This window comes from Polyodon spathula, chromosome 29 (assembly GCF_017654505.1).
Source record: "Polyodon spathula isolate WHYD16114869_AA chromosome 29, ASM1765450v1, whole genome shotgun sequence".
NCBI lineage: Eukaryota > Metazoa > Chordata > Actinopteri > Acipenseriformes > Polyodontidae > Polyodon > Polyodon spathula.
The window spans coordinates 8,720,038-8,742,781 of record NC_054562.1 but is presented as its reverse complement, the minus strand read 5'-3'; the positions used below and the strand labels follow the sequence as shown (position 1 = coordinate 8,742,781).

At 40.7% G+C, this 22,744-nt stretch overlaps 2 protein-coding genes across 2 annotated transcripts in view; one reads left to right on the top strand and one right to left on the bottom strand.

Moving 5' to 3' along the window:
* Window positions 1-6,851: 6,851 nt before the first annotated feature.
* On the top strand, window positions 6,852-13,569 carry LOC121302336 (S-adenosylmethionine synthase-like). Its single transcript, XM_041232243.1, has 9 exons — window positions 6,852-7,051; window positions 9,135-9,212; window positions 9,374-9,496; window positions 9,599-9,711; window positions 9,817-9,960; window positions 10,219-10,437; window positions 10,815-10,997; window positions 11,243-11,376; window positions 12,059-13,569. Exons 1-9 carry the CDS (start codon window positions 6,970-6,972, stop codon window positions 12,159-12,161), a joined length of 1,179 nt encoding a protein of 392 aa, XP_041088177.1. The 5' UTR covers window positions 6,852-6,969; the 3' UTR covers window positions 12,162-13,569.
* A 5,120-nt stretch (window positions 13,570-18,689) lies between these two features.
* Window positions 18,690-22,744, bottom strand: part of LOC121302188 (U5 small nuclear ribonucleoprotein 200 kDa helicase-like) — a 14,745-nt gene continuing 10,690 nt past the window's right edge. Inside the window, exon 16 of the mRNA XM_041232005.1 lies at window positions 18,690-18,824. Coding sequence (XP_041087939.1) covers window positions 18,690-18,824 — 135 coding nt within the window. The remainder of the gene's footprint in view (window positions 18,825-22,744) is intronic.

The window sequence follows — 22,744 nt, the reverse complement described above, 5'->3', positions numbered from 1 at the left end:
ACTTCTGATTGTGTTGGAGAGCTGGGATGGGGTGGTGGCAGTCCCTTCCCTTTGTGATGCAAACCTGAACCAAAGGGTCTTTTCATTCAGCTGTGCAACTGGCATAAATGATGAGAAGAGAAGAACACGTCCAATTTTTATGGCTTAATTTAATCCCCGTGTTAGCGATGACCCAGGCGACAATAGCAAAAGTTAAACATGTGCAACACTCTCCCGATCAGACATTAACAAAGACAAGCCCGAAGGCAGAAACCGAACAAAACAAAGTCCTTGGCTCAGGGTTATGCTCACTACTACAAAAAAAGTATTTTTCAAACAAGGAAGAATTTTTGCAGGATTAAAAATATATGTATTATATGTACAGTGCAGTAACTGAAAATACATTTCTACTTTTGAAACATTTTTATTACAATTGTATTTTTTACGATAATTATTTGCGCTTTAAACTTTGCACTGCGGAAGGTCATTTTTCAGGAAGCTTTGTTTAGGTTTGGCTGATATAAATAGTCCATTTGCAAAGGACGTTTTCCCCTCCATAAATCCACAGGCCCTCAGTTACATCACCCTTCGCATAGTGATATCTGCAAAGCACAGCCAGACAGCCTGTCTGCTGGGTGGAGCACAGTGTAGCTTTAGGGTTATATTCAGATGGTGAGTTTAAAACAAAACGTTGTACTTAATTGTAAATCTTTGCTTTTGCATTTTTTAGGCTTCATCTGCTGAGGTGCTGTAATCTTATAGGGTGCTGTGCGGTACCCACGAGTGGCGTTACTGATGGCTCTGACCTTCAGTGGTGAAATCATACCAATATATATACTATTTGTTTTATACTATATAGCTAAATAAGAACAATGAAAGACTGAATAGCTCTCTCATCCCTGGGAGAAAACAAGGACCCTCTCATCCAGGAGACAGAACAGCACTGAATAGAAAGAGCTCACCCAGGACAGGCTTGAGACCCGGAGACTGGAAAGCACATCCCTGAAGAGAAAGAAAACATTAATAATGAAAAAAAAAAAGCAGAAGACAAAGTGCCCGGCCACAGGGCATGGAATGAAAGTCTGATGAAGCCACAAGTGTTGCATTGACTGCAGAGTTCTGTGATAGTTGTGATTGGCTGTTGCTGCATGAATCACACTGTGTAGAATCAGGCTGTGCAATCACATGTCTATATGATACTATCCTGCTGGAATTACAAGACAGACACAATCTGTGAACTGCATCATTGCTCTGTAAGCTCTTCATTTATTTTGCATTAACCAGTCAATCTGGGTGTCAATACTGTATAATAATATTACTGTTGCCTAACTACAACCTGGATAATCCACTTCACTCTGGAGAAAATGGCTTTTACAACACTGACAAACCCCTGGCGTGCATTAAGCACATTCTCGGTGGATTAACCCTAAAAACAGATTTCTGATGCACAAGATCCGCCAGTGCTATGAAATGCCCTAATAAAATCCAGCCGTGGTGAATCCCTGGCAGAGTAGGATTCATCGAACACCCCTGTTCTGTTTCCTGTGCCACCCTGAGCAGATTTGAATGGCTTCTCTTTAAACCTGTGTGGATGGAGGCTGCTTGGCTGGGCCTGTGTGCAATGCTGCAGTGCTGCTGTGTGTTTGTGTGGACAGCCACGTGGAGCTGAGGAAGAGTGAATCACTGCTGTTAGTTTACAGAGCTGCTGTTTACAATGGCACAGGCAGAGGCTTCATTCAACTTGTGCACTAGGCAATGACGCTGATAAGATTTATTTACAACAAAGATATATAAATCTGGAATAAATACAGTTCATATACATACATTTCATAAATGTAAAGGTACAATAAACAAACATAGCTATTTTCTTACAAATAAGTAATACATTAACAATACCAATGGAGTTGTAAACTTAAACATATGAAAACACTATGTCTGAGAGCTGATATTGTCTAATATTGCATTGTAAACAAATAAAGGAGGGTGGATCTAGTTCAAATTTACCAAGATACTGTTTTGACAACCCCTAATAAAGGGCCGCTTTTCATTAGCAGTTACTCTACAAATGCTCTGAAGTGAAAGCCTTTACTAATGTTAAAGGCACCTTTAAAAATCAAACAGCTTTGACAGTGTAGCTTGTTATATTCCAATGCACCATGAACAGGTACAAAATATTCCATGTTTTTAAATGCAATATTTATTAACATGTGGGTTAAAATTATTCCAACAGAAACATAATCCTAGCTGTAAGTCACATTTGTCATCAGGAGCAACCTGTGGACCCTCAGGCTGGATGACTCAAGTCTTTCCCAACAGCTGACTCAGGAGCTGGCTGATCAGGGTGATAGGGCAAGTGAAGTTCAGAGGGGCTGCCATGAACTGGCTTTGTAAAGTCATGTGGTACTTTTCACAAAGTATGCTTATGTAGTCAAGACTTTTTAAAACCTATAGCACTCCTGACATACAGTATCTTAAGTTTTTTACCTGAACCCTACATTACACTACTGACACTTACTACACTACACTACTGACACTACACTACGCTACTGACACTACACTACTGACACTCCACTTCATCCAGTATTCTTGATTGTACCATTTTGTCTAAATTTGTAAAGCGCCTTGTTTAAAGGCACTATAAAAACGTAAATAAATAAATAAATAAATATTGAAACAAAATCTTAATAGTGTGCACTGAGCGTCGGATTTTGTAGATTGTTTGGTGACCCATCAGACACCTTGCCTTGACCCATACCCATGGTTACCATGCACAGGTAAAATGGAAATACTGTAAAGCGACCTGATTTGTTTTTGTCACCTTCTTTGCTTGAATTTTTTTATGCAAACTCCATGGCCGAAAAATAAAACTGTCCTCAGTTCTTCTCAGTGCTGTGAAAGAGCGGGCTGGAGATGTTCGCTCCGTGCTCCACTCCTCTGCTCCATATACAATTGGCTCGATCTGCTCCCCGCTCCGCTCGCACTCTCTGTCCCCAGCACAGGTTCCGGATTAACAAATATGCCAATAACACCATTCGCCATAATATGCACAGGACCGCCAAAATAAGGGTTAGTATAGGGCCCCCTCATCCTTTAATCTGGCCCTGACTGTATGGATCTTTCTGGAGAATGGACTTTGCTGCCTGGAAGCCCTTGATAAACATTAGGAATAGTCTCATAGGCCCCAATATCTGGTAGACTTTGAATCAGAGCTGTCCTGGAAGCCCATGGTGGCCCTACTCCCAGTGTGTTCCTAATGTCCACCTCTTAAGCACTGATTTAAAATACAATTTGGTAAAGGCAGCTCCATGCTTGCCAATGACGTCTGTCCACCTGCTTGCGGCTAAGCCCTGAGCAAATACTGTATAATACTGACCTACCTGGTGACAATCAAACCATAAGTGATATGGATCATCTGAGTTTGTAGATACAGTGTTCACAGGAAACAACGATAAGACAGTATTCTATTGGATTCGTTTTTAAAACCATTTTAATTGCTTGCCCCTTCAACATCTTTCCACAGACAAGAAGCTGCTAATTGAACACAGGGCCCCAGTAACTGAATAAAGAAACACTGGCAGTGCAGCATCCCAGCCTGTTTTTAACATAATCCTGTGTGTTGTAATTGCAGGCTGTTGGCCGAGGAGTCTGGTTCATAATAAATGGGGTCGGGTTTCCATGGAAACCCAAGTTCCAGACATGTTATTGAATTGCAAATCCAATATCAGTGAAGTAAATGGTAAACAGGATTAAAATACAAACCATTCACTGACCTTTAGCAGAAGAAAAGAGACACGTTGTACATGCTTTGGGGGTCTAGCACATGTATATAAAAAAAAAAAAACATTATTTACTTTAAAAAAACTAAACATTAAAAAACGATATACCTTTCTGTGGCAGAGTGGTTGCAGGGAGCAGGTGTGGTGATGTCACGGACCAGGAAGAACCAACACAAAACAAAGAAGGACAGGGCAAAACTGAAGCACAACAGCGCCCAGAGCGTTTATTAAATAATAAAACAAAAGATTTAAACAAAACAAAAGACACAAATAAAAAGGGCACGTTGGCCAAACAAACAAACAAACAATTAAACACTAATAACTATTGTTAACAAACCAGCATGTCTAGCAATTGTTATTTCTGATTATTTAGACTCACGTCTCGCCTCTAACGCTCTCCTCCCAATAAGCGTGGAGTACGTCTTTTTATATTCTGTGGCTGGAGCCTTAGTTACCTAATTTAATGCTATCATTACCTTAAGGTTCCGGTCACATTCCCGCAAGGGTTCTAGGGAAGGGGCTTTAAATCCATCCCCATCAACCACACATTATAAGACCGGCTTTTACACTGGTTTCAAACAGCAAATAATAAGACTGACGGCTTCATCCACCTGCATAAAAATACAATATAATAATAATAATAATAATAATAATAATAATAATAATAATAAATGATGTGTAGAATGACTTTCATTAGTGTTTCAACACTTGACTGGAGTATATAATACGTTCTTTCACAATGACTTTTATTACTGTTGGATCTTGCGGTTGCAGTAGCAAGTGCTTATAGCTTATTCATTTTTACAATTCTGCAGCTGAAACACGTATGGGTATTTAATCAAATATTTAGCGACACTTAAGAACGGACATGCATGAGATGTTCACAAACAGAGATATTTAAATTTGAACTGCAAAAGCCAGTCAAAAAGCGGCTATTTAGCAGTGCTAGTGTTAAGTGTTTCATATCATGTCTGTAAAATAAAATGAAAGACAAGTTACACCCTGACACATGTGTACATTTTAACAGCAATTCTGTAATGAATGAATGAATGATTTATTGATTGCAATTGCAGATGATTTATGAACTGTGAGGGTGCTCAGGGCCTTTGACTGTGATGGGTGCTCAGGGCCTTTGACTGTGATGGGTGCTCAGGGCCTTTGACAGTGATGGGTGCTCAGGGCCTTTGACAGTGATGGGTGCTCAGGGCCTTTGACAGTGATGGGTGCTCAGGGCCTTTGACAGTGATGGGTGCTCAGGGCCTTTGACAGTGATGGGTGCTCAGGGCCTTTGACAGTGATGGGTGCTCAGGGACCCAAGTGAATGACAAATTTGGACAAGGGTGCCCAACGACTACCTGCGTGAGGCTGGCTGAAAAAACATGAACAGATACATGCATCCCAGTGCCGCAGAAAGGAAGTGGCTATGGGCAACCTCCCCCCAAGAGACGAGGCCACCAAATCATGAATGGAAAATAACAATAAATGATTAACGCACCCCACAGTGGCGCACTGCCACCTACTATTTAATGTATTACCTGTTTAACCCCCCCAAAATACTGAAAAATTAATAAAAATGAGCAGCTGACACACGGCCCGTCCCCCAGAGCAAGACTGTGCCGAGGGAACAAGCCCAGCCTCTCCAGCCTGACCACGCACCCTGCAGAACTAAATACGAACCGCTCAGCACTCAGGTAAGGACAAAAACCCTATTCACATATTTTTAATTTTTGATGTAGGGTGAAACCTCAGTGAATCCGTGGTTGAGGGTAGCCCTTCCTCCAGGCTCTAAGCAGTCGACTTCCGTTTTGGGTTTCCCATCGCGTGACTGAGAGGCCAAAACAAAGGAAAAGACATGGGAGAATAACACACAGAGCCTTTATGAGCTTGCTGATGATGTCTGGCCAGAAGTGGACTCTCTTTGCAGAGCAGCAACCAAGTTTACATTTTTTACTATTGCAGGTGTTTGTCACTTTTGTATGGTCTGATGTGAGAATGGCCAACTTGAAGTTTAAATCTTACAGTTATTTGCAAAATGAATGTAAATCTGATCATCTCAATGTGAGCCATTGCAAATCTGATTTAAGAGCCTACATCGCTCAGTTCAAGTCACAAATATTTTATGTAAAATAATCTTAAAACATTATGAAGCTTTCCCTTAACATTACAAGGCACATGGTACTCCTCTTAGCAAACTTCATATCATGACTAATATTTAATGTATTACCTGTTTAAAGTCCTATCATGTGTGTTCAATATGATTCTCTTTTGTTGTTTCTGCTTGAATGTTTATTTGCCATGCTTACAACTATTCCAGCAAAGACTGCTTCTGAAAAGACTCCTAAGGGGTGTTTTTTCTGAAGTGAAAGGTGGAAGAAGCATGTCAGCTTCCTTCTGCATTTTAAATACGGAGTGGGCTGGTATACATTATTTTGTAGTATAACAGTATTATATAAGCCGAGTTGTGCAGCGCCACCATTGCGACATATGTTTGATAAGGTACAGGTTTAACTAGCAAAGTTGCTGTTTCGTAATTAGAATGCAGTGTGCATCCACCCCAATGCTAATTTATTTTTTACTGCAAAAAAAAAAAAAAAAAAAAAAAAAAAAAACTGTAGCCTTAAACAATATGGTTATAATTGTAATCTAAGAAGTTTGTTTGTTGGTGTCGTCACAGTGCGTCGTGAATAATGCTCAATTATATTTAAGCATCTTGCAGTTGCTATTCGTTTTCTACTGTCTCGCAATGAACTTGATAGTGTTACATGATCACACGGAAAGGCCCGTGCCATTTTGTTTTTTTTTTTCTGAACTGTGTCTGAGAGAGTAGCAACCAGGCTGTTTAATGTTTAGGTTTGCTCTTGCAACACAGAAAGGTTGTTTAATGTGCTGGTTTGCTACTGCAACACTGAAAGGGTCATGTTGGACAGATAATATTTTACTGTTGCAGCCTGTCTGTAAATAGATTTCTTTTTTTTTTTAAGGATATGTTAAACCCACTTCTATTTTAATGGTTCCGTCTGGAGGCAAAGCGCTCGTCCACACGCATGGCTGACGTAACTAGCGGTTTAGTGCCAGATAAATAGTCGTGCACTGGGAGCCAGTGTTCATTCAGCACTGGGATCCTGCAGACTGACAACGGAGCCACCAAGCTCTCCGAAACAAACACACGTTTCCAGATTTATAAAAAAAACAGTAACGCACGTAGAGGAGAAAAATGATGAACGGTTTCCACAACTCCCTGATCGAGGAAGACTGCTTCCTTTTCACTTCGGAGTCAGTCGGGGAAGGTCACCCCGGTGAGTTTTCTGATGATGCTTGTCGTCGGCCTTTGGTTACCCTTAATTTAAAAGGGGGGGGGGGGGACTCGTTTTCACCGCATTTGTAATACCCCCCTAAAGGTCCTGACGGTAATTTGTTACACGAAATAAGTTTTCACAGCCCCTAAACCTTTTATTTTTCTTTTAAAATCTATGGTTACGTCTTTGTCGGGACACGAGGTTATGAAGTACCGGGCAGTTTTGCTGCACAGACTGGGGTGCTTGTGAACACATGCTGGTATACTGGTATGTTATGGTAAGATTATCGAAACCGTGTAAATCTCTTACAACACAACTTTTGATCACCGTTTTGTTCTCAAAATAATACATTTGAGGTTATTTTAACGGAATTTTAAGACATTGTTGTATTTTTAATATACCAAACACGGCAATTGTATTAATGTTACCCTTTCTAATACGGATTAAACGGGACGCGTTTTATTTTGGTTTATTTTTTTTCAATGTTATTTTTTACCGCACGGTTTAGTAGTCTCGGCGCGCTCAGGTCCGGGATTTTGGGATTTCCTGCGGATGAGAGCGCGAGAGCAGGATGCAGGGGTTTCTTTTTTTTTTTTCTCTTTCTAGAAACCCCGAATGCGCGTTCTCGCTGGCTAGATAGGCGATTAATAGCAGCCGGGCTATATTTTTTTTATTAATTTTAATTTTAATGTAAATCGCGTCCTTTCTAAAACCTCACGACTGCCTGATAAATAGTTCGCTGCCTTTTGGCTTTCATAAAACCTGCATGATTGGAAACCTGCATGATGCAATATGCATTCCAGTTGCAGTGGTTAGAGGTATGTGTGTGTGTGTGTATATGTGTGTTTATATATGTGTGTGTGTGTGTGTATATATATATATATATATATATATATATATATATATATATATATATATATATATATATATATATATATATATATATATAATATGGCGCTAATAAAATATGAAAATATAGATGACGAAAATAATACATAAAAATGGCGCTAGGATTGTGTTTCTAACCCGTACCTCCACCTCGCTGTGATTTGCATCAGAATTTACTGCAAAAAAGAGAACGCATAGTTCTGTTTGTGTGTCAATGACATGTAACCGTCATCATGGCTGCCCATCTGATAATGTTGCGGCAAAAAGATGAAGACTAATAGAAGGTGACGACGTATATTTTCACGATCTGCCCAAAACATGAATTGGTCTTGTTGCTGCAGCGTTGCCTTTCTCTTGTACCAACTTAAATGTAGCATAGACTGCTATATTTCTGCGGGATTTTGATATCCGCTGTTTTAAATTGTACAGAATTCCGTGTTTCACCCTACTGACGGTAATGCAAATATACTGCAAACGTTGTCAATGCTCAAGGATTTAGTAAAGCGTAAATTGCCACAATAGGGATGTCTTTTATTAAAGGGGCGTTTTACGAGTTTAACTGGCAACTCAAAAACCCAATGGTTGCCAAGTTTTCCCATAAATGTATTTGCTAACTCGACCAGAAAACTGGATTATCGTGTTGCAGATTTTTCAGCCAATCGGCGGCTTCGTGGGCGTTTTCTTTGGGTGTAGAAGCATTTGCTGTCTGGTGCAGTGCATTCAGATATACGTCTGTTTTGTTCCGTTATCGTTGTACAAGCTAATCTGGTACACTTCCAAAGACTAAAGTCAAAGTTCTGGTGCAATAAGAGATCCAAGTGGAATTGCTGAAGTGTCACGAGTGTTCAGGCACCCCACCTGAATCTCAGCTGTCGACTTGTCAAGTTTAATTATTTGTTTTCACTTCATTAATTCACTTAATATCAATGTTAAATACTACATTATAATAGACTTGAATGCACGCCATATATATCTTCACTGGAGGTCTACCCAAATATTAACAAACTAAGACATTGTTTGCTTAAAGCAACTTAAATCCCCAGGTTGTTTTATATAAAACATTAATGCTGGATTCACAAGGGCTTTAGGGTCATGTGACCTAAGGCATGCTTTGTTAGTTAATATATTCCCAATGCAGTGAGGAGTAGTGTGAATTCAGAACCAAGTATTCTTATTTATATTTTGTCTTTTATAGATAAGATTTGTGACCAGATCAGTGATGCTGTTTTGGATGCACATCTTAAGCAGGACCCAGATGCCAAAGTTGCGTGTGGTAAGATCTTTTGCTTGTTTTATTTCTCAGATACCTTGAGCATTCTTGTTTCAGACCAGTTCAGTCTTTCGAGGTATACATTATGCATCTCCCAATTGAGCTGAACCCCAATATTCGATCCTTGTTTAAGATGTGTGTTATGTTCTGTTTTCTTTGTGTAGAAACTGTTGCAAAGACTGGTATGATCCTTTTGGCTGGTGAGATCACATCCCGGGCTAATGTGGACTACCAGAAAATAGTCAGAGACACCATTAAACACATTGGCTACGATGATTCCTCCAAAGGTGAGCAAATGGGATAAGTGATTGAATCGTTTGTGAAATGCACACAGTTCCTCTGCACGTTACTCTTGGGCAGTTTCTTATTCTGTGTCTGGTTCCTTGCAGGGTTTGATTACAAGACCTGCAACGTGCTGGTAGCTCTGGAGCAGCAGTCTCCAGATATTGCACAAGGTGTCCATCTGGATAGGAATGAGGAGGATGTAGGTGCTGGGGATCAGGTAAGAATCGCAGAAATTGAAGCGCAAGAACATTGAGCAATTTTCAAGTGATAGCTATTTGATCTACTGCACGCTTTGTAATAAGCTGTGCATTTTTGTTTCTAGGGCTTGATGTTCGGCTATGCTACAGATGAGACCGCGGAGTGCATGCCCCTCACCATTGTCCTTGCCCACAAACTGAACGCTAAGATGGCTGAGCTGCGTCGTAACGGCACACTTCCCTGGCTGCGTCCAGACTCGAAGACTCAGGTAAATTGCCATGATCCGTTTTATCCAAGGTCATTGCAAGCAATATTCATCTCATTCAACAGCAGTTGAAAAGCATGGCATTGTGTTCAGCTGTTGTATTTCAGGGAATTCTATAATTACTGCAGATTGAGTTGTTTCTTGGATACAGTTGCTGTCCTTGCCTGTATGTAGTTCAACCTCCTGAAGCAGTCTTGGTTCAGAGCTGAGCATGGCTGTTCAGGCTTGCCTGTAAGCCGCACTGTTCTCCCCCTCCTGCAGGTGACGGTGCAGTACCGTCAGGACCGCGGGGCAGTGATCCCTGTCCGGGTCCACACCATCGTGGTCTCTGTGCAGCACGACGAGGATGTCTGTCTGGATGAAATGAGAGATGCCCTGAAGGAGAAAGTCATTAAGGCGGTGGTACCCTCTGTGTATTTGGACGATGATACCATATACCACCTGCAACCCAGTGGCCGCTTTGTCATTGGAGGACCTCAGGTGAAAATAACATTTATTTTGACTGCATTTATTACATTTGAGAGTTCTCTAAAGCACGTTCTTTGCCTCAGCTTAATTCGGGATATGAATATATCTCAATTAAAACGTTATCAATAAACTGTAGGTCCAGTGGTCTGATTTGCAGCTAGATCATTTGTTTATACTACAATACGAAGTGAATAGGTACACCAGCTTCATCTGTAGCATTGACCCACATTAAGTTCTTTGTTACATCCTTTTAAATGTAGGAAAAGCGAAGTAATACTGTTTGAGGTAAGAAAATGGATTGCGTAACCTTGGTTAGCACTAATATAATGCCTTCAACAAAAAGCTTCGCAGACAGCTCCCTTCTCATTTAAGTTTCTATTTATTTTCAGGGTGATGCTGGTCTAACTGGCCGCAAAATCATTGTCGATACCTATGGAGGGTGGGGTGCCCATGGGGGTGGTGCTTTTTCTGGGAAGGACTACACTAAAGTGGATCGCTCAGCTGCCTATGCTGCCCGCTGGGTTGCAAAGTCCCTGGTCAAGGCTGGGCTCTGCAAGCGGGTACTTGTCCAGGTAAAGTTTTCTTGTGCAATCTTTACTTTTCTTTTTTTGTTCCTGAATTACCTTGACCTTTTCCCAGGGCAGTCCTTGAGCAGTTTTGTTTAATGGAAAAATAAGTTCTAGTTGGAATCTATTTTAGATCTACAGGGTTATAGCATGTACCCAAATAACCACACTTGGATGATGGCAATGCATGAACTTGTTTCAGAGATACTTTGTTTAAAGAAAAGTGCAAATGTTAACTGTTTGTAATGTAGGTTGCATATGCCATTGGAGTGGCCCACCCACTGTCCATCTCCATTTTCCACTACGGGACCTCCCAGAAGACCGAGAGGGAGCTCCTGGAGATCGTCAAGAAGAACTTTGACCTCCGCCCTGGAGTCATTGTCAGGTAAAGTGAACGGTTCATGTTTGTGCTTGGCAGAGCCTTGCCAGCTCTTACGTAGTGCATTTCCAAACCTTGCTATAAGACAGGGGTAGCAGTTCATGTGCAGACAGGTTGCAGCGAGGGCTATTTCTAACCATAGACTAACTTTGTCTCGGAGCCCCTAGGAAAGTAAGTAAAGTACTTTGAAATGTGTAGACAGGAATGTTTTTATAACCAGACGAGCAGTGGTTTTCAAGCACTGCTCTAACCCCACCAAAGCTGATGATTACAGTGAAAAATGCATATAACAGAACCGCATATACTACCCCTGAGTGGTGCGAGAGAGGGGACCCTAGTTTGGAAACTGCTGGACTAGGTAACCGGTATTTCTGTTGTGGTTAGCACATAGAGAAGCAGATAATTGGTTCGTTACCCTTTGTGTAGACTGACAGTAAGCCCTGTTCACAATAACGGAATGCCCAATTTCCAACTAAAATCCAAGAACATGCCCCTTTTTCTGGAAGTGGGAGCTCTGCTGGTGTGGTAAGTTTTAAAATACACCCACTCCCCTCATTTATTTATTTTTGGGTGGGGTGGGGGGGTTGGTCTGGCAGAAAGGGTAAGTATAGTATTGCTGAACCAGCATCAAAGGAGTGACGTGATCGCAACTGTAACAGCGTTTAAATGATTGACTTCTGTATTCTAGGGAGTTGCAGCTGAAGAAACCCATTTATCAGAGGACCGCTGCTTATGGCCACTTTGGTAGAGATTCTTTCTCTTGGGAAATGCCCAAAAAACTCCAATACTAAACACAAGTGTTAAGCTTTTTTCCCCCAGGCCTGTTGGTGTATACTACAGAGAAGCCTGTCAGGCCTTTAGGGGGAAGAGGCCCCCTCTTCCCAAATTAATACAACTTTCTGTCTTCACTCCCTTTCCATTTCATTGCCGCTCCAAACAGTTCTCCCAGCGCTGTACTGTTAGCTTAGCTTGTATGTATATGGGACCATTAGAAAGGCTCAGTATTTTATGATGTCACCTCTTCTGGGTATGCATCTTTTTTGTAGGTTATGTAATTGCCTTTTTAAATTTAAACTGGCATGTGGAAGCAGCTTCAATCAGTACTAATGGATATACCTGGTCTCCTTTTCACCTTTCTTCCCTCTGCACCCCTCTTGTCTATGTAAGGTGGTAACGGAAACCGCAATGCACTAAATTTTAAACTATCCTTTCTAATTTGAAAACATCGATTGCTCACCTGCCTAGTTTTAATACGCTATAGGCTTGTTGCAGTCTTTTAAAACCTGTAGAATGGTGCTTTCAATGTGTTTCGTTGGGTCTTTCTTTTTATTTATTTTTTGTATTCTCCCTCTCTGGTCTCTTGTTGGAGGATGTACGTAATGACGGCACAGTTGCAACGTGGGTTAATTAAAACAGCTATGCATCGTAGTATTGGCACTAGCCAAACCTGGACTTAGAACATTTTCCAGCTCAGGCCCTGGCTGCCTTGGACGAGATACAGGGAAGTCAGAATGTCTTATTCCCAAGGTCTGTAGGTTGCACTCTGGTACTTTAGAATTTTTTTTTTCTTTATAAGAAAGTTAATTCCACAAACTGCACAAAATAACAATTTTTTTTTTTTTTAAGGGTATTTTTTATTTAAAAACAAAAGCCCTTGCCTGTTGACAGCTAGTGTGGTTACAGAGAAACTGGCTACCATTATGGCAAAAAAGTGTTAAACACTTTAATACTTGAACATTTCTTGTGTTCCTATTTATTATTGTACTCTGTAGCTGGGCGTAGATACAGAGAAGCCTGTGCTTCAGGAGGCAGCTGTCTTTTACTCCAAAAGGGTTTTTTTTCGAATGTACAATTCTTTTGTTTCCAGCATTCCCTGGTAGGCCAAGGTGTCCTACAGAAAAACCTTGGGTTCCACCTACAGGGGGTCTGGCTGGTGTCGAAACACTTGAGGGGACAGGCAAGCAGGGCCACAGACTTTCCTGGGAGAGGCAGATTTGGCCGGTGTTGTACAGAGAAGCCGGCCTGTTTACATGCTCTCTCCAGACTTATAAAAAGGATCAGTCTGAAGGCTACTGTTAGCATGAAATGGCTTTTTTTTTTTTTTTTTTTTTTTAATTTCAGGTTATTACGTATGTCTTCTCCAAAAGTCCAAAAAATGACATGTCAATATAAATAAAGTGCTAGATCCTTCATGAAAAATTGTGTGGTCTTTTATTTAACAACAAGTATATTGGCTATAACCTTGCTGCTCTAGGCGGTATTGGAAGTAAGGGTGGCAGTGATGGTTTTGTGTGGCAGTTCTAGTCTGCAACTGTTCAATCAGGTCAATAAGTAGGGCTTCTGATTTGGGGGTAAAATGTTGTTAAGTTAAATTTCTACCCCAACAAGGAATATTGGAACATTTTATGTTAAGTATGATTTAGCCTAAAATGTGTCCAATGTCATTCTAACAAGTGTCTTTTATAAATCAAGGATACTTTCTTAAACTATCAATATGCTCAAATCAAGGGATTTCCTTTAAACAAGGATTTTTTTTGTTTTGTTTTACTTTTATCTCTCAACCAAACCTTGGCTACAGCGAGTGACCTCTGGTTCTTGGAACATAGCATTTCATTCGTCTATTTATATATAATGTTGCTAAAAATCTTATTGCTGAATAATTGTCTACATCCAAGCACCACACACAAACATGGTTGTAACACCCTTTTATTTTTTTATTTTTAAAAGATGTAAGCTTTGTTCACTAGAGTCGCCTTCAGGGTCAATTAATTATGTTTGTCAAAATAAAGCACTAATCGCTGTCTTCAATTGATCTTGTGACTTCCGTTTCTGGTATTGCCTTCTGTCCCAGTCAACAAAAAGGCAGGCATTTAGGTGCAAACTATGTGGGTAAGCCTTTAAAAGGTTAAGCACTAGCTTTATCTATCCCCATTAACTTAATAAGCTTTAAGGTGAGGTTTGGATGAGGCCTTTTTGTACCAGTTGCATTAGATTGTCATGTTTGGTGAATCACAACATGGTGATTTGATTAGATTGCCTCGGTGATGTACGAAGGGCTTTGGTGGCTTTGTTCTGTGGATAATCCAGTAGTGCTACCAACAGGCTTCTAAATGGCTGCCTCTTGCAAATGGCAACACTTGGGTGAAGTCCATTGAGAGCTAGTACTGCAGGAGCTGGTTGATTTCCTCTGGTAAATTCCTGCTGATGTTTTCAGAAGTTCTATGCATGTTGCAGTTTGTATCAATAACTGAATGCCTTTATTGGGGCCAGAATTTAGGGTAAATGGATAAAGTAAATTACTATAAGAGCTGGATGCTGGGGTTTTTTAGGAAGGTACATTACAAACTGGTGAAAATATTTCAACTATAATTAATTGAAAATGACCAACTTCTAGTTTCACTGAGCTATTGTTGATGCTTAGGATGTTAGCTGAAATTGTTTTGAAAAGTATTAGGAGTCCAGTGATTCAGCAACAACCAGCAACATACCTTCACCATCTCGTATGAAGCTAAAAATTTGTAAGAACAAAGTGGATGGTGTCAAGTGTAGTAAACTATTTTAAAATTCATGTCCCACTTTTGGTTCTGTATGCTGTCATTGTTCAGTTGATCAGGCTTTCTTAATTTTGTGATCTCACAAGTTACAACACTAGAGCAGTCAGTACTGGCAAAGGTGACTCCCTGAGCATGTTTTTCTTTAAATATATATTCATAAAAAAAATTGAGACTACTAAAAGCTAAATGCATAGGCTCACCTTTGAGTACCAATCACTGCTTTTTAAGTAATTGTGTTTTCAGTATCGGCTTAGTTCCTTCATGCAACCTCTCCCAGTTGCCTTGTAGTGCAGCACTGAAGTACCTGCAAGGAGCGATCGGTACATTTTCTTCACTAACAGCTGAAAGAAAAATGGTGATTTAATAAATCTAACACTCCTTTACCATAATGTTTTCAAATAGGAAAATCTGAGTCACCAAAAAGATAGCAGTGTGCACAAGTAAGATTGACTGGAATTATTTTGTTAGCACCAACTTGTACAGTAAGAACACACATACTGGAAAAACAAAGAAAATGTTTAAAAGAGAGACACAAGTGCATAGTTGTGAATTGGCAAACCAGTTCAGCCCTCCTTGACCGAAACCTGGATCTAGCGCTATGTTGTTGGTAATGATTTCTGGAACAAAGGTGTAGTGGAACATTTTTACATGAGGAGATTAAGGGTTTGGTTATGCAAAATACTTCATTTATTTTTCCATTATATCAATAACTTATTTGATAAATAATTCACCACCTTTAAAGCACTGTGCACACACCTAAATAACAAAAGAACCAATTGCAAGCCTTAAAATACACACCCATCTGAAGAAGCCAGTTACATTCCTTATAAAACACACACCCATCTGAAGAAGCCAGTGACATTCCTTATAAAACACACACCCATTTAACAGGAGTGATGACCAATATAGAGTAAGTATTGCTTTATAATATCACCAGCACCTGGGCAGGTAAAGAAAGATAGCTAGTCCTGATAAAATATTGATGGAATGAGTTAATGTAAAACAGCTTTGTTGTATTAAAGTGTAACATGTAAAGAACTCACAACTTACCACATGAATCTTCACATTGCATTTTTTATAAGAACATTAGACACTGCACCTGGTAGGCCACTCCATGCTATGTGTATAAAAAAAAAAAAAAAAAAGTGCTTTCTTCCTTCTATACTAACTGATTTTTACTCTGCTTCCATTTCTGTCGTCTCATTCCATTCCCTGTGCTCATATTACTATCTACTTAAAATCCTTTTACCCGGTCCTAATTGTTTGCATTTGTTGTGGTTGATATAATAAAAGTATAGAAGAATGTATTATTTCTTTTTGGGAAATGTTTGTTTGGCTTTTGTTCTAAATTGTTTTGTGATTAAACTTGTGGTTTTAATCTAAGGTTCTGACTCCCTGTGTGTGTTGTGAAGCTACTCGACCATTGCCGATACAAAGTTCACGCTGTTCCAAAAACGCGTAAGTTACACAATTTTGTTTAAAGATATATTGCAATTTATTACAATGCTAGATGCTCTGTTGTTCCAAATTTAGTTCATTCACCAAAGGTGGAGCTGTATGCGTGTATTCATATGATATGTGGAAAAGGGAAAAGTTTGTAAACAGTGTGACAGGGCAGAAGTCGTGCACACTAACACATTTGTATTTATTCATTTATTTGTTATGACATGTCGTAAGATGCATTGCACCCAGATTTAGCTATCAGATAATTTTTTTCCTTGGCAGTCCCGGGACAAACACGATAATGGAAAAACAAAATAATAGAAATAAAGTAACATTTACAGAAGGGAGTCGATCATCGGATAAATAACCCAAGACAGCAGCCACCTCAAATCCCCAAAAACAACAACACTCCAAAAGACAATCTCATGACACACCCAGTCCGCATCAGAAACATCCACACCCCGACAATTCTATAATGACTGTATACTATACACAAAAAGATATATTTAGATACAAGAAAATACATCTTCTCCAAGTTATTTAAATAAATAAAAATATATTAAATTAAACTAGCATTCACATGCACACATAACAACAGTCAGATATCAGATTTGTAGTAGACACTCTCCTCGAATAAATGACGCTCTCAATAATGGAAAATGGAAAAATAAAAAAAAAGAAAAACTTTCTGATCTGCGAGCTCAGCAGCTTTCAGTTTAAAAGCTAATTTGCAGGACTTCTTCGCCATCCTGATCAAGTTGTATCTGCAGAAATAAACTTCAATACACGCCTCTCTCAAATACAGTAAAAATAAATAAATAAATAAATAAAAAAGTGCTTTTCGAAAACCGTAGTACATCTAATTGCCGCCACCCTTGAATAAGTGCTGCAGCTGTTTTTAACTATCGTCTAGGCTACTTTTGTTTGATATATACACAAGGAAATAAACCGACTCTTGAGTGGATAAACGCCCAAGTCTGTACCACTGCACTTATTAGAGCGACAGATTCAAATCATTTGAATGAGAGCCGATGGCTATTTGTTCAGGGACACCAAGATATTTAGTAAGAGGGGTCTGAGTCGTGGGTTAAAATGGGCAACAAACATTCTCAGCTCACAGAAAGAGGTTTTACATTTTTGACTGGCCGAAGTATCCCGTTTTTATGTGTTAAGACTACACCAAATCTTAATTTCAGTTGCTGGCCTTTGAATGAATACTGAGTCCTGTAATTCAACACTGTTTGCAAGTCTTTAGTTATCAAAGTACATATATTTAAAATTTGTCATTTTGACATGTGGAGCAGCAGAAATATGAACTATTTTCATATTTTCTCTTGGGCTGTATATGTAAGAGAGGCTGCATTCGGACAGGCAGTGCAGAGGAAGCTTAAAGGGCCCTCTGCCCTCCAGCTGTAATGAAGGACTATGAGTGGAAACTGCTTTAACTGGGCTAGGTGATCAGCAGCACAGGCCCCTCGCTGAGTCAGCAGCACACTAAGCGGTTGCTGGGCTTCATCACGGAAACATTTCCTGTATTTTTAGATTTCTGTGAGGTTATAAGACCAGGGCAGGAGCTGATTGATTTGAGGTGGGAGGTGGTTCACAAATCCCACCCCCAGAATGTGTGCCCCGCCCCCCAACAGGATGTGTTGCCATGTGCTCATGGATTTTTTTTTAATTCAAATCTGGATTTCCATACCAAACATGAAATTGTTCTCGCTTTTGATAAACGGCCTAATTCGTACTCATGCTGCACACCAAACTGGACTCTCCCCGAATTCCAATGGGTCAAGAGCAGTGAGAACATTAGTAGCAAATCTGTTCCATGATCTGCCGATTCAGCAAACTTACAAGCAACAGAATTACAGTTCAAAGTACAAACGATGCCAAACAAACATCTGATGCCATAAAACAATGACTGTCCATTTGGAACTCAGGGGTTACAGATGCTTAACATGTGACTGCTGCTGTGGTAAGCAGGAACGCTTACTTGGATCTGAGCTGATCGGAAGGTGGCCGGGGGGCGTGCCATGGAGTCTACACCTGTTTAGCATCGCAGCAGCACCAGTTCAAGGCTACTGCACCATGGCCATAGCTACACAGGTGGGAGCTGACTGAAAGCTTGCTTTGTTTACATCGATGAGGAGAGTGTCTGCTCCACAGGGTAACTACTATAGAACCCTTCAACTGCCAGTCAGTCACATTGCTGTTTGCCACCAGAGTACCCTGCACTGCTGCCAATGTTGACACAGCCAGAGTCACCACTGCCGGAGTTGCCACCTCCAGCATTGCCACCTCCAGCATTGCCACCGCTGGAGTGTCTCACACGTCCGCCCCTGCCGAAGTGCCCAGCCCCTCTGACAGTGTCCCCAGCGTCAGAGGATCGTGCACCTTTACCAGCATCGCCACCGCTGGAGGGCCCAGCACTGTTGCAGGAGGGACCATGATCTGGATACACTGTTTAGAAGAGAGATTATTTTTCTCCTGGTGAACGCTGTCGTGTTGAACAATGCACCTCCCCCTATTTGATTTTAAAAAAATTCAGAAGAGTCGTTAATATGTTTAAAAAATGTCCTGCCATACAGAAAATATGGGACACAGCAGGGTGTTCTGTAAACAGGTACCACTTATATCAGAAGGACATTTATTACTTCAGTTGCCTTTGGGTATGCAGTTTGCAACACATACAAAAACTCATTTCCACTATAGAATCATACTGTTGTTGCGTTAACAAGCTGTATGACCAATACAACACCTAATTTGTTTTCTTTCCATATGGAGGTAAGGCTGAGCATGGAGAGAGCAGGACCTGGTGATTCTCTCTCTGGCTGCTCTCCACAGGGCTGAGCAGGGAGAGAGCAGGCCCCGATGCTTCCCTCTCTGTCTGCTCTCCGCAGGGAGAGAGCAGGCCTGCTGCATCCCTCTCTGGCTTCTCTCTGCAGGGCTGAGCAGGGAGAGAGCAGGCCCTTCTTCCCTCTCTGGCTGCTCTCCACAGGGAGAGAGCAGGCCCTGCTTCCCTCTCTGGCTGCTCTCCGCAGGGCTGAGCAGGGAGAGAGCAGGCCCTGATGCTTCCCTCTCTGGCTGCTCTCCACAGGGCTGATGTGATGTGGCAGTACTGCAGAACAGCTCCCCTCCATCCTCACGTGACACACTGCAGACACCAGGCTGTATAAACCAGTGACATCTTTATTACTGCCAAATGCACAACAATTAAAAATGCATACGTACAGTACATGACCACTTTATTAAGACCTGCACCTAATATCAGGGTTGGCCACTGTTTGCCCTTATTACAGCCAAAGCATGTTAATCCATTCAGTCATTGTTATTTTGTGAAGAGGTAGGCAATGGATTGTGATTACAATACAGTGTTCAAACAGGCTCAGCAAGATTGAGATCCGGGTGGAAGTGTTGTGATGTTTTCTGTCGTTGGCATGGAGATGGAGGCAGTATCATGTTGTAGCCATCGGCACAGGGTACACTGCTGCATTGTTGAGTGGAACAATGCTCATGGAAACTACTGAAGCTTTAAAGCTCTGCTGGGATCACTTGTCACAACACATGATCAATCTAATTTGCATCTTTAATCCAATCTGGCAGCCAGGTCCTATTAAAGTGGCCAGACAGTATACCTGTAAAGATCCATGAACAAATGCAACAAAAATGTTATGAATGCTTATAGGCATGGTATGACAGTTTTTAAAGTGATTATGAAGGATTCTGCACAGACTCTGTACACAGTTACATTTATAAGTTGTTAATGATTCTTACATCCTTACACCCATATCATTCCTTATCGCTCACATGCATAGTGCCACTAAGCAGCACTTATCTGCCCCTTGTGCTGCTGCAGCCGGAGACTCCTCCCACCTGTGCTTCCTACGAGTCAGGACCTGTTGTGAGCTGTTTTGACTCGACATTGGCTGCTCTTTGCTGAGTCACTGTCTCCTCAAATAAACAGTGCTGTGCAAAGCACACGCTAACAGTAAACAAAGGGGTCTGGAACAATGTAATCCTTTTTGTGTGCACAAGTTCACTGTCACACACAAGCACAAGGGCTTGATGCAAGACTGATGCAGCATTGCCTTGCTTGGGAACGCTCCAGGTATCTGTACTGTAGGTAGAATTCGGGGAGGCGCACAGAGCCAGGCGTCGTCCGCTTGGTCGATGTTTTTGGATCTGTTTGTTGACCTGGCTCTGGTTGAACAGAAAAGGACAGTGGAACCGTTCAACAAATCAGATTGTTGAGTCTGTTTCATCTCACCAAATAACACCGATAGAAAAGTGTGAAAAATATCCAGGCATCCTAGTGTTCAGAGGCTGAGGTTGGTCAGTGTTGCATCACTTAACAAATTAATATTTTACTATAGGCATAAGATTCTATGTCTAAACTGCCGATCAGCAAATGTGCAAAATACATTTCTACATCTTATCTTGTTATCTTATCTTCATACTGCTGATATGGTTATGTATTCCAGGTTTTATTCTGACATTGACTGTGAAACCCATCGATACTGCCACAACAGCATAAATTCACTTCTTGTGGAACAGGGATTCTTTGTGATTCCTAACATGGTGGGTCCTAATATTTGGAGGTTTGTTAAAATGTTTATGTTAAAATGAGGTTTAAACAGAGACAGAAACTCTGTTAGGTAATCTGGTCGTTTTAATGCCTGACCTCCATAGAAAAGGATCTGTTTGTTATATGAAAATATATTCATACACTTTTAAGCATGTTAATAATATCTTGTCTTAATGTATTCTATTTTTAATATTTAGTGTTAAAATAGTTTAGAATTTGCTGGATAAGAAGCCTTAAAAGTGGAAACAGTAATAAGACTTCCTGTAACCCTAACATAGAGGCCATGAAGAAAACTGTCAGACTTCAGCAACATCACAGTGTGTGTTTTTGTTTGGCCCTTGTCCACGTGTGACAAAAACAGCTTGTCACGGTTAGGCTGCATTTTGAGTTTGCCATTTCTACATAAAAAACAGCAATGCTCACTTAATCTAGGACTAGTGAGGTGTGCCCAATTTGATTTGGATACAAGCCAAACTCCTCAATAATGCAATCCAAGTAATTATTTTATAACTGTAACAGTTCAAAAAGCCCTGAAAATGTCTGTGATATTCTTTGAGCGCCGGTTGCAGAAGCAGCTGTCTCATTTGTCTTTGTTTGTGTGCGTGTTATCTCTATGGTGCAGGGGCTATGTGTATTGCTTAGAGACACTCCCCCCCCCCCCCCCCCCCCTTTTTTTCCCAGCTGCATTCTGCTCCTACCGGTCTCACTCAGCCATTAAAAGGTTTTCTTGGCTTTTTCTGGAGAAAAAACGACTAGAGACCCGTGCTTGACGTCTTTTTTGATGACGTTGGACAGGATCCGACATCAGATTGGAAAGGGAAAATTGTAATGTCGGACCAGATCCGACATAGGACCGCAAAGGGTTGAAAAAAGCCCTCAGTCAGCATTAGGGCTACATGTGAGCAACATTGATGTGCATGTGTAAAAGACTTACCTTACACTGTACACATCCTACTGGAAACAATACACCTCTTTAACTGACCTGCACACCTTTGACAACGGTTAAGCATTTACAAAAAATGTGAAATGTTTAACACATGGATTGTAAACTATTACACCCCTAGCATCCAATAATGAAATTGAAATAATTGAAATGTCTTTCTTAGTGAGTTTCCTGGCTTGTCCTGCTAGATATTTAACTACTCCCTGTTAGGGGTTGATTATGGCTACATTTGACATGCAAATGATGAATCGATGAAGTGTAATGTGCTAGGATCATTTTCAATGGACCAACAGCACACTCTACTGGTACAGAAGCAGAAACACCACACTAGTATGAGCCAGTGGTAGAGAAATGCATCACTTTCATATTTTGATGTACCAATGGTATCAAAGTGGTAATTGAAGTACCAGGGTGTGCTACATTACAGCAATGTTTGTTTATTGTTTTCTTTTGGAGGGTTCCAGGTTCTCTAGTGCAGGGTTTCCCAATTCTGGTCCAGGGGTGCCGCTGTGTCTGATGGTTTTCATTCCAACTGAGTTCTCAATTACTTCATCAAACCCTTAATTGAACTAATAGTGTACTTAATTAGACCTTTTTGTTATCATAAAAAGTTTTCAAGTTACTGTGGCAAAGTGGCGAGTGGATACAGGTGAGTGCAGTGCAGGTACAAAACACACAATTACTTTCAGGTGCAGGGGTGTTTACTGATAATAATAACAATGTCCACAGCCCTAAGACAAACACCTGTAAATACAGAGAGGCATACAGAGGAGTAATGTGGGGAACTTCAGCTTGGCTATTGATGAGCTTGAAATTAGAGCGAGTTCCGAAATGGGAAATCTCTGTGTTATT

Coding starts and splice junctions, on each gene's coding strand:
- LOC121302336 (XM_041232243.1), top strand. CDS start 6,970: ATGATGAACGGTTTCCACAACTCCCTGATCGAGGAAGACTGCTTCCTT. Junction 9,712..9,816: donor ATGTAGGTGCTGGGGATCAG/GTAAGAATCGCA, acceptor TTTTGTTTCTAG/GGCTTGATGTTCGGCTATGC. Junction 11,377..12,058: donor CGCCCTGGAGTCATTGTCAG/GTAAAGTGAACG, acceptor TCTGTATTCTAG/GGAGTTGCAGCTGAAGAAAC.